Below are 12,778 nucleotides of genomic sequence, written 5' to 3'. Positions count from 1 at the left end.
TCAATTCATACGGTTTACCTGAAAAAGACAGGATCTATTTGGAATGCAACCCCTGCCTAGTCAAAAAAGGCCTGCCTAGCTGATGAGAGAACCCTCTGTGACATTGTGAAACAGAGCTCTCTCCTGTTAGCGAAGAGGCCAGACAAGATGCTGTCACCTTCCGCTGGAATCACCGCAACACCGTCTAAAAACAGAAATCCCCACGACCACCGTCGAAGCGACTCCCCAGGTCATTGAGGACAAAAACAACTGGACTTAAACCGCGTTCACATAATGTCGGAAATTTGCGACTCGCTAACCTAGGCGGAAGAGTCGGATCCCGAATTTCCCCACTTGGGAGGTATCAGAATCAACCCTAGAGGAAGTTCTACACAATTAACTCAGAGGTCCCGAGTTTCCGACGCGACCTGAACGCGGCATTAAGTCTAAGTCCTCATTTGAAGATAAAGAAAGTCAGTCCAGTTATGCCAAAGTCTCGATCGTTTCATCAGTTCCTCGATTTCTGAGACGCGAGCTAAACAACCTGGTCCAAGTGAGACCAAGCCAGGCAGGTTGGCAGTGGGTCTGGTGGTCTGTGGTTCAGTCAGGATGGGGGTCCACACGGAGGACTGAGGGGGGGGATCAGGTGCTGGAGGTCCACAGCTGCATCTGTTTGGCGATCTGCAGAACAAACACGATGTCAGGGCGCTGGCCCGGGTCGGGCTTGATGCACATGCTGACCAGGTCTCGCAACTGTGGATGACACAAGAAGCATTCAGTTTATTATTTATTGTACGAAACATAACTGCCCATTAAGAATATTCTAACACGAACATATGAGAAACATCACAGACCGAAGAGAACTTTCAAAACTACTACATAAGAAGTGTAATTGTTAAAGCTAAGTTCAATGCATTTCCACATCCATGAACATACAATACATTGGGAGAGTCTGCCCCTAGCTAAGGGTGAAGCAGCTGTCATTTATAAGATCAGAACTTCCTAACCAAGGGACTCCAGAGCACAGAGAAAGTTAAACTGTAACTGAACCACACAAGGATGGATCAGATCTCTTTGACTTCTAACATTTCATCACAAGACATTTTGGCATTTTAAAACCATGTGCAGAAGCTGCGGCGAATTGGCGAACAACGACTTCTTTTGTCAGCTGCAGGAAGAGCCTAAAGCATGAGTAATGCCTACAGAAAGTTGTAGTTGGTCTGTGCCTTGTTGTTTTGTCAGTTTCGACAGACAGAGGGCCTCTAATGCCAATCAAAGGCGATTGGGGGGGAGAAACACCTCAGTGACACAGCGTGTCCTGCGCCTATCATTAAACCCCATTTCCAGAGCTCTGATTTGAGTGGCGACATGAGCTGTTGGAGTCCTGACCTTTAAATCGCCAAAGCAGCTAACACCGAGCTGTCACTTCGCTCAGCAAAAAACAAGACCGGGGAGAGGGAGCAAGACGAGAGAGAGAGATGGAGAGACACGGAAAAGGGGAGACAGGTGCAGCACCAGAAGAGAGAGGGAAAAAGAGAAGGAACAAAAAGATAGGGAGGAAAATAGACAAGGGCTGCACTCAGAGAACAAGATGAGGAGAGAGAATGGGACAAAAGAGCGAGAGATGGAGCAGCAGAGAGACATGCAGGCAGACAGATTGGGGCTACACCAGAGCGAATGAGAGAGAGAATGAGAAAGGGCGAGATGGAGAGGCATGGTGGTGAAGGGCAGAAAGTGCTATGTGTGGAAGGCTAATCTGGTAGAGTGATGGTGTACAAGGCTTTGTCTGGCCTCATTTAAAGTGCTGTCAGTCTTGCTCCTCTTCTGTCATACTGTGCCAGTGGTGTAGTGCTGTAGCTATTCAGTCTCTGACACTGTGCTCTCTTAAACTGCCAATGACTGAAAAGAGTGGCTCAGACTGAGGCCTTTTTCTCTCTACCCCCCCACTTTCCCAGTTGGATAATGCTGAGTAGCACATTGAAGCAGCATAATGAAGCCATAGGCTAACATCTTCATTGATGACCCCTAATGGAATGCAAATCACCTAATGTCGTGGCGTTGTCTGAATTGTGTGAAAATCACCTAAAGATGCACTGCAGAAATCGCTCCGCCATTTCCTGGTTGCTAAAATTCTACTGGTTTGCCTCATTTCAGTTTGTGACAAAACAAGCAAGTATAGTGTACAGCCTTTCAACTCAACTCTGGACCTCAAAGCCAGTTCCACTGCATTTTTTCATTGTATTTTCAGCTGTTTGAAGCTGGTGTACAAAACCCAAAGTAAAAGATGCAAAAACGTAACTTAATACCGAGAAGCATAAAATTAGCACACATAGAACAGATCTACCACTTCTTAGACTTTCTTTCAATGAAAATGACAGTGTGAAAATCAACTTAATGCAGCTTCCAAATGAGTTCTTGGAGGTTCTACTCTGACCTGTTCTTACCTTCTCAGAGTAGTGGTCAGGTGGGAGTGGAGGGTAGTCACACTGCTCAATCTTTTGGCACAGAGAGAGGAGGTTCATCTTGTCCCCATAGAATGGACTCTGCAACGCAGCCATCTGTTACAGAAAAAAGATTCTAGATTATAACAATGCCATTATAATAACAAAATCACACCAGTGGTTATTGGGTGGATGAGAGACATAATGGACAAGTACAAAAAAATGATATAAAAATAGGATGAAGCAACATCCTGTATTGCACTTCCTGCCTGCAAGGAAGTGCACCTTCCTGAAAGTATTTATATTGTATGAATGTTGGGTTTGTCATTGCCCAGAAACACTTTTTATTTTATTTATTTAATCTTTATTTAACCAGGTAGGCAAGTTGAGAACAAGTTCTCATTTACAATTGCGACCTGGCCAAGATAAAGCAAAGCAGTTCGACACATACAACAACACAGAGTTACACATGGAGTAAAACAAACATACAGTCAATAATACAGAAGGAAAAATAAGTCTATATACAATGTGAGCAAATGAGGTGAGAAAAAAGGCCATGGTGGCAAAGTAAATACAATATAGCAAGTAAAACACTGGAATGGTAGATTTGTAGTGGAAGAAAGTGCAATGTAGAAATAGAAATAATGGGGTGCAAAGGAGCAAAATAAATAAATACAGTAGGGGAAGAGGTAGTTGTTTAGGCTAAATTATAGATGGGCTATGTACAGGTACAGTGATCTGTGAGCTGCTCTGACAGCTGGTGCTTAAAGCTAGTGAGGGAGATAAGTGTTTCCAGCTCAGAAACACGGGCTAATATATACAGGACATACTACTATGTGTTTGGAAGGAGTGGTTGTATGGATTATGTAACCTGGGTGATAATATGCCATTCATGCTGTGTGCTTTAGAGTTCATACTCTTGTGATGACTCATTAGTTAGGATAATAATTTCATAGAAAAATGACAGGACACTAGACTGGTGCACAGCTTTTACAGTAGGTAGGTGTTTACTCAAGCTAAACTCAAGCCATCATTACCACAAATTAGGCAGATTTAAAGAAGCCAACTCAGACATCTGACCATATGAGCTTCTCAGTTCATAAATCATGAAAGTAGAAATAAAAAGCATTTTATACCCTCTTTATGATTAAGCAATAAGTCCCAAAGGGGTGTGGTATACTGCCAATATACCACGGCTAAGGGATGTTCTTAGGCACGACGCAACGCTGATACAGCCCTTAGCCGTGGTATATTGGCCATATACCACAAACCCCCGAGGAGCCTTATTGCTATTATAAACTGGTTACCAAAGTAATTAGAGCAGTAAAAATAAATGTTTTGTCATACACGTGGTATACGATCTGTTATACAACGGGTGGGTCTAATCCTGATTGCTGATTGGTTAGTACCGCATTCCAGCCAGTGTCTATTCCACAAGTTACCACCGGCTAAATTTACAACGTTAAAATTCCTATTTACTCTGTTCCATCTGACTGCGCAATCCACTGGATCATCAGCTCAGCCAGGCAATTTATAAACTTGATCTCCACTATAAAAAGCATCTAGACATTATCTCACATTTCTTTTAGACTAACATTAGGTTTTCAACAGCAGAGATTTGTATAAACCTTGCTGTCTGTCTCTGACATTTGCAACATTGTTTGATTATTCGAATTCGATCTCCAGCTGTGTCGGGAGTCGGGACGAGACAGACAGACAGGCAGCGTTTCTTAGCCAGTCGAAATCATGAATCAGCTGGCATCATTTTTATGGATATGTACAACAAAAATTCTATTAAAAAAGGTCAAACAAAACGCAGCTAATTTGCAGTCTTTCCAGCTTCATTTTAAAGTGAGTGTGTTCCTGTAGCTGTGTTGTTGGCTAGCTCCTCTGAACAACAGTGTCCTGACGAGTGAGCACATTTTCTATGCCAGGCAAAATCGCGCCTCATTAGCTCATTGTTATGATGTATTTAAATAAGTGTCACTAGAAAACAGCTTAAACAAGTGCAAATGTAACTACATTTCTGTTATTCTGGCTGCACTTTTTGACGTGACTAAGTTAGCCGTAGTTGGCTAGCTATCAAGCAAGGGATAAGAACGTTGCCAGCCAGTATGACAATGGAACATTTTAGAACTAACAACTGGGTCGCGTCCATAGATACAGAACATAAAGACTGAACGACTGGTTCGAGGCCATAGATACAAAACAAAAAGACTGAACGACTGGTTCGAGGCCATAGATACAAAACAAAAAGACTGAACGACTGGTTCGAGGCCATAGATACAAAACAAAAAGACTGAACGACTGGTTCGAGGCCATAGATACAAAACAAAAAGACTGAACGACTGGTTCGAGGCCATAGATACAGAACAAAAAGACTGAACGACTGGTTCGAGGCCATAGATACAAAACAAAAAGACTGAACGACTGGTTCGAGGCCATAGATACAAAACAAAAAGACTGAACGACTGGTTTGAGGCCATAGATACAAAACAAAAAGACTGAATGACTGGTTCGCGTCTCTAGCAACCCTAGATTTGTGTTGGGACTATGTCTTGTGGAAGGATGAAATAGTATGAATAAATTAATTAAAATAAAGTTAATGAAAATATGTCAATCATTATTTGAATATGGTGGTAACCCGTGATAATAATAAAGCCGGTGTTTGGAGGATATATTGGCACTGTCAGCCAATTAGCATTCAGGGCTCGAACCACCCAGTGTATAATAAGAAATGTATTTCATCATTACTTATTATCTCTCAATCTCTCATTTCTTTCATTCTCATGCCTGGTCATGGTGAGATGGTCTGAGTGGACTTGCCTGATAGAGATGGTTATATTTTTAATAGGGAGGAATCCGATAATTATTGTAACCTTTGACCCCGAGCTGTGACCCATGCTCATTAGCATGATCAGTGGCCCAATCCCAAATAGACCTCTAAACCCTATGCACTTGTGAAGATCTGAGACGATATGATCGGTATAAGCAACATGGTGAAACTTACACCTAGCTAGCCTATCAGAGGGCAAGGGGAAATGCTCTCAGATCTCCACAAGTGCATGGGGCATAGGCCTTAGGGATTGATTTGAGATTGGGCCAGACAGAGGGTAGGCGAAGGGAGAGGATAGGGGACACACACCCACCCACCCACACACAGGGAAGGAGGGGGAACTATACAGCACTGTTAAGATACAATGCTTTCAGAAAGGATATCGCTACCCTCCTTGTCTTTCAGAAAGCATTCACATATTTATTCATATATATATACAAAGTTTCTAAATATGAATAAATATATGAACATATACAGTAAATAGTTTTCTGTACTACATGTTAATGGACTGAAACTAAACCCACACACTCCTTTACAACAAAACAGACCCCAAAATATTCAATCACAAAGGAAGGAACACTTCTGTTTAACTAATAGTCTCTTAGCAACGGGTGCATGTATTTGCGAGCGTGTGGAAGAAAATGGTGAAAGAGATTTGTAATTGTGGTTATATTGGCTCCCACCTTCCGTGTATCTGTATATCAATCAGCCAAGTTCTTTGAAGATTATCATGGTGTCTGCATGAGTATGATTATATATATATATATATATATCTCTCCAGTACTTTCTTTGGAAAAACATCTGAGTCTAAATAGCTCTAGTCCAGTGGAATTGTAATTTCAGAATCCAGAACCACTAGCGAGCTACTCAATTTGAACATTTATGTTAACAGTCTGTCAAGCGAGATTCTTGGAATGAAAATCAAATCACTATAACATTGATGTTCTCTCTCTGATTCCCATTTAAAACTCTGTGAAGCTCCCTATCAATATTCTTGATTTCAATATTGTTTGTCCCATGGCAGAGGAGAGCAAGTGAAAGAGAGAGACAAGGAAGGGGGAGACAGAGGGACATTTTATATGTAAATATAAGCAGAGACCAACAGAGAGAGAGTAGTTGAGAATTACATTCCATGCAGTTACCTGGTGATGCTGCATGGAAGATGTGAGAGAGGCATACTACTGGCCATTCAGCCTCCCTCACAACACATACTGCTGGCCATTCAGCCTCCCTCACAACACATACTGCTGGCCATTCATTCTCCCTCACAACACATACTGCTGGCCATTCATTCTCCCTCACAACACATACTGCTGGCCATTCAGCCTCCCTCACAACACATTCTGCTGGCCATTCAGTCTCCCTCACAACACATACTGCTGGCCATTCAGTCTCCCTCACAACACATACTGCTGGCCATTCATTCTCCCTCACAACACATACTGCTGGCCATTCAGCCTCCCTCACAACACATACTGCTGGCCATTCAGCCTCCCTCACAACACATACTGCTGGCCATTCAGTCTCCCTCACAACACATACTGCTGGCCATTCAGCCTCCCTCACAACACATACTGCTGGCCATTCAGCCTCCCTCACAACACAGCACACAGCTCCTTAGGCCCAGCGAGCTCTAGCCTTCATCCCAAATGGCACCCTATTCCCTATGTAGTGCATTATTTATGACCGGGGCCCATAGGGCTCCCATAGGGTTCTGGTCAAAAGTAGTGCACTATATAAGGAATAGGGTGCCATTTGTGATGCAGCCCTAGTATTTATCAACAGGGAATGCCAAGTCCATGACTGACTGAAGAAGCATTGTTATTGACAGTTTAATAATGCTGACGCAGCGTCAGCATCCAGAATAATGGAATTGTGAGCTGTATGAATGAGCTGTTTCTGTTATTTTTGTGTGTTTTCACACACACACACACACACACACACACACACACACACACACACACACACACACACACACACACACACACACACACACACACGGATGCGTACACAGTTACGCACACATCCGTACAGCAAATAATTAGTGGGGAGGGAAACTATAAAAACTTCAACAATTGAAGTGGGGAGAAGTAAAAAAAATCTAACTTTTCTCCATACTATATTTGGTTTGAAAACTCAGTCACTATACAACACTGAGGTGAGATATAAAGTGTCTTGTCAGGTGTCCCATAAATGCCGACGAACAGCCCCAGACCAATATTCCTCCTCCACCAAACTTTACAGTTGGCACTATGCATTTGGGCAGGTAGCGTTCTCCTTGCATTCGCCAATCCCAGATTCGTCCGTTGGACTGCCAGATGGTGAAGCGTGATTTATCACTCCAGAGAACGCGTTTCCACTGCTTCAGAGTCCAATGGTGGTGAGCTTTACACCACTCCAGCAGACGCTTGGCATTGCGCATGGTGATCTTATACTTGTGTGCGGCTGCTCGGCCATGGAAACCCATTTTATGAAGCTCCCGACTAACAGTTCTTGTGCTGACGTTGCTTCCAGACACAGTTTGGAAATCGGAAGTGAGTGTTGCAACCGAGGACAGAGGATTTTTACATGCTGAGCAATTCAGCACTTGGCGGTCCTGTTCTGTGAGTTTGTGTGGCCTACCACCTCGTGGCTGAGCCATTGTTGCTCCTAGACATTTACACTTCACAATAACAGCACTTACAGTTGACCGGGGCAGCTCTAGCAGGGCAGACATTTGACAAACTGACTTGTTGGAAAGGTGGCATCCTATGATGGTGCCATGTTGAAAGTCACTGAGCACTTCAGTAAGGCCATTATACTGCCAATGTTTGTCTATGGAGATTGCATGGCTGTGTGCTCAATTTTATACAGCTGTCAGCAACGGGTGTGGCTGAAATAGCCGCATCCACACATTTGAAGGGGTGTCTACATACTTTTGTATATATAGTGTATATTACTGTTTTATTTTTCATACATTTTTTCAAATGTTTGAACTTTCTTCCGCTTTGACATTACTTTGTTAGAAGCTAATGGGGATACATAATAAATACAAAATACAAATACTTAGAGAATTTTGTGTAGGTCATTCACAAAAAATGGCAAATCCATTTTAATCCCACCTTGTAACACAACAAAAGCCATACTTTCTGAAGGCACTGTAATGTTTCCGCCATCGTTTCCTATGACCTAAAAGAGCTTCTGGACATCAAAGCAGTGATCACTAACCTCAATTTGGATGACAATTTCTACTACAATGAATCGGAAGTGAAAGACATACTGCTCATCTCGGACCAGTTCCAAATCCCTGACACTCGGAGGAGGAAAAGACAGCGTTATAGAGGCCGGCGTGCGGGATACCTGACGGGACTACGTCGGCGAGTGGATAAACTGCCTCCACCATCCGTTGTATTGGCGAACGTGCAATCCCTGGAGAATGACCTGGACGAGCTCCATTCGAGACTATCCTATCAACGTGATCTGAAGAACTATAATATCCTATGTTTTAAGAGTTGCGGATGAACAAGGACATGGAAAATACAAATCTAGCTGGGTTTTCTGTACATCAGCAGGACAGAACGGCGACGTCAGGTCAGGGGTGTGTCTCTGTTAACAGCTGGTGCGCAATCGCTAATATTAAGGATGTTTTTTATTTTTAAATGTAACCTTTATTTAACTAGGCAAGTCAGTTAAAAACAAATTCTTATTTACAATGACGGCCTACCCTAGCCAAACCAGGGGTATAATTTCCATTGAATTGTATTAGGAATAGTAATCAGTGTTTCAACTACAATTACATAGGCCTCTCCATCTAGATATGTTTCTCCCAGCCAAGCAGGATTTGGTTTAATTGATAGTTTGAGTGTCCGCAGCCCTACTGTGTTTCAGATGTGTAAATGTTTCCTGGAGAGCTAGTGGGTATGCAGGAGTGTGATCTAGCCGAGCACTAACTCTCACCTGTTAAGCAGCAGGTAGCCTAGCGGTTAAGAGCGTTGGACCATTAATTGAAAGATCGCTGGTTCAGACCCCCGAGCCGAATAGGTGAAACATCTGTTGATGTGCCCTTGAGCAAGGCACTTAACGTTAATTGCTCCTGTAAGTCGCTCTGGATAAGAGTGTTTGCTAAATGACTAAAATGAAAAAGCAGTAAACCTACCTCATAGAGAAGGCATCCCAGGGACCAGATGTCTGACTTGAAGTTGTAGCCACCCTCGTGGATCCTCTCTGGAGACATATAGTACGGTGTCCCCACTGAGACAAAAAGGTCTGGTTTTAGACAACTGCTTTTTAACAATAAATCGTACATTTGAAATTGAGACAAGTACATAGGGCTTGAGCAATCATTAATACATAGCTTTACTGATGACTACAGCAACACTTTGCAATTCCAATTGATTTGCCAATGGGGAGTGGATAGTGACAATACAAAATACACTTAAAAGGTTGAGTAAACATGAATTCTGTCCACAAATGTACCGACATTTATTTGTCAATCGTTTATGATTAGTCAATGCCATAATGTAGTTATTTAGTTAGATATGTTTCTCTATTAGCTGAAATCTTGTTTTTTCAAAGCCATTTTAGCTGTCGTGCTAGGTGTTCGGTCCAAACAGATTCACAAATCATGGGACTTTGTCGCTCAATGCATATGTTGACTTCGAGGAAGGTGTTGCTAGGCACCCCCTGAACTTTCCGGGGCAGGCCTGTTCCCTCCGTGGCTAAAGCCAGTGTGAGAAATGTGCTAACAAACCTTTGTGCTATGAAACGAAATAAATACTGCACTCTGACCCACAAAACGTATTTGCTAGATTCATGAGTGTTGTTAGCCAAAACAAGGAAAGTGAACTTCAAAACGTGGAATTTTGCAGCTGTTGTTGGTAAGTTATGAATCTGCTAGCTTCTGACATGACTTACTGCATATTTTTATACCCAAAATCATTTAGCCAACTTTTGATTGAATAGGGCCCCAAGACCAGCAGCTAATAATGGAAAGAGAATCAAATACAAAACACCTCACTAGCGACAATACACTGATACTTTTGTTTGGGTGACAAGTCAATCCACAAAACCAACAGGCGTCATACGCTAATTGGTTCGACAATCATTCCATCTTCAGCCCCACAAATCCCAGTCCATCTATTGGTTTGACAATCATTCCATCTCTAGCCCAAACCCCCTAAAACCCAGCCCATCTATTGGTTTGACAATCATTCCATTTCCATCCCAAAACCCCCTAAAACCCAGCCCATCTATTGGTTTGACAATCATTCCATTTCCATCCCAAAACCCCCTAAAACCCAGCCCATCTATTGGTTTGACAATCATTCCATTTCCATCCCAAAACCCCCTAAAACCCAGCCCATCTATTGGTTTGACAATCATTCCATTTCCATCCCAAAACCCCCTAAAACCCAGCCCATCTTTCCATCTCTACCTAAAGGGGGGAAAGCAGACACTGAATATATTTGCATATGCAAACGCATGCGTAGGTCAGCAACCTTAATGGAGCATGACACTGTGAGCAGTTGCCAAGGAGACCGAAGAGGGTTTGTTAAAAAGGTGCTGCTCTCTGAGGCTAGTTTTAGTTTTTAGTTTTATTTATTTGCACCAAAGAAAACAAGTGATAGACAACAATACAGATAAATAAAAACAATGTGCAGGTGTGGTTGGAAGCCCAAGGGCTGATATGAAAACCACACCACAAAAAAATATATACAATACCTAAGTACAAGAATAAAAAAGGTTTGCTAAAACAGATAACAAAACATACTAATTATAAATGTATGAATGAATTGATCAGTAATCCCCCCAAAATATATATATATATTTGTTTTGTTTAAATGTGTGAGAGTTAGGCTATATGGAGAAGATTACTGAGTAGTTTGGTTCATCAGGCTGACTGACTCCCAGTGCAGATGGAGACAGGTAATTAGAGGAGGTGGCTAGTCTTGCAAATGTATTTTGCAGGATGAGTAAATTGTGTACGTAGAAGGCATATGTACTGGCCCAGAAAATATTACAGTAAATGAGATATGGGTAAATTAAGCTATAGAATAGAGTTAAGAAGCAAGACTTATGAACTAAAACACTAATCTTTCTGATGATACTAGGCAGGTATCCTAGTGGGGGCGGCAGGTAGCCTAGTGGTTAGAGCTTTGGGCCAGTAACTGAAAGGTTGCTTAGTCAAATCCCTGAGCTGACAAGGTAAAAATTTGTCGGTCTGCCCCTGAACAAGACAGTTAACCCACTGTTCCTTGGCTGTCATTGTAAATAAGAATTTGTTCTAAACTGACTTGCCTAGTTAAATAAAGGTAAAATACTAACAGATTTGATCACTTTCTTATTCTTACTAGTGAATACAAAAAAAGTTAGATTTTTTTACATTTAAAGATCATTTGTTTATCTGGAACCATTCAGAAAGTTTGGCCATGCCTGAGTTTACATTTACGTCATTTAGCAGACGCTCTTATCCAGAGCGACTTACAAATTGGTGCATTCACCTTATGATATCCAGTGGAGCAACCACTTTACAATAGTACATCTATATCTTCTTTTTTTTTTTTGGGGGGGGGGGGGGGGGGGTTAGAAGGATTAATTTATCCTATCCCAGGTATTCCTTAAAGAGGTGGGGTTTCAGGTGTCTCCGGAAGGTGGTGATTGACTCCGCTGTCCTGGCGTCGTGAGGGAGCTTGTTCCACCATTGGGGTGCCAGAGCAGCGAACAGTTTTGACCTGGCTGAGCGGGAACTGTGCTTCCGCAGAGGTAGGGGGGCCAGCAGGTCAGAGGTGGATGAACGCAGTGCCCTTCTTTGGGTGTAGGGACTGATCAGAGCCTGAAGGTACGGAGGTGCCGTTCCCCTCACAGTTCCGTAGGCAAGCACCATGGTCTTGTAGCAGATGCGAGCTTCAAATGGAAGCCAGTGGAGTGTGCGGAGGAGCGGGGTGACGTGAGAGTATTTGGGAAGGTTGAACACCAGACGGGCCGCGGCGTTCTGGATGAGTTGTAGGGGTTTAATGGCACAGGCAGGGAGCCCCGCCAGCAGCGAGTTGCAGTAATCCAGACGGGAGATGACAAGTGCCTGGATTAGGACCTGCGCCGCTTCCTGTGTAAGGCAGGGTCGTACTCTGCAAATGTTGTAGAGCATGAACCTACAGGATCAGGTCACCGCCTTGATGTTAGCGGAGAACGACAGGGTGTTGTCCAGGGTCACGCCAAGGCTCTTAGCACTCTGGGAGGAGGACACAATGGAGTTGTCAACCGAGATGGCGAGCTCATGGAACGGGCAGTCCTTCCCCGGGAGGAAGAGCAGCTCCGTCTTGCCGAGGTTCAGCTTGAGGTGGTGATCCGTTGGCTTCATTAATTAGTGAATCAAAATTCTTGTGTGATAAAATAAAATTGGTATCATCAGCAAAGCGAATAGGAAGTACGGTAGAAGACCCAGCAGCAAGGTCATTGATATAGATTAGGAATGACAAAGGCACACCACAAGATATCTTGGCCCTGGTAGATGCACAGCCATTTGCATCGACACATAATTCTCTAA

General features: G+C 43.0%; 1 protein-coding gene across 3 annotated transcripts in view; it reads right to left on the bottom strand.

Moving 5' to 3' along the window:
* Positions 1 to 233: 233 nt before the first annotated feature.
* Positions 234 to 12,778, bottom strand: part of nek6 (NIMA-related kinase 6) — an 87,331-nt gene continuing 74,786 nt past the window's right edge. For all 3 annotated transcript variants that reach the window (XM_045693384.2, XM_045693385.2, XM_045693386.2), the window contains 3 exons: positions 9,392 to 9,486; positions 2,424 to 2,537; positions 234 to 732 (listed from right to left, as the gene is read on the bottom strand). In XM_045693384.2, coding sequence (XP_045549340.1) covers positions 622 to 732; positions 2,424 to 2,537; positions 9,392 to 9,486 — 320 coding nt within the window. In that variant the 3' untranslated portion in view covers positions 234 to 621. The remainder of the gene's footprint in view (positions 733 to 2,423; positions 2,538 to 9,391; positions 9,487 to 12,778) is intronic.

This window comes from Salmo salar, chromosome 01 (assembly GCF_965601325.2).
Source record: "Salmo salar chromosome 01, fSalSal1, whole genome shotgun sequence".
NCBI classification, from domain to species: domain Eukaryota; kingdom Metazoa; phylum Chordata; class Actinopteri; order Salmoniformes; family Salmonidae; genus Salmo; species Salmo salar.
The sequence above is the reverse complement of the archived record's forward strand: the minus strand, read 5'-3'. Positions and strand labels throughout refer to the sequence as shown.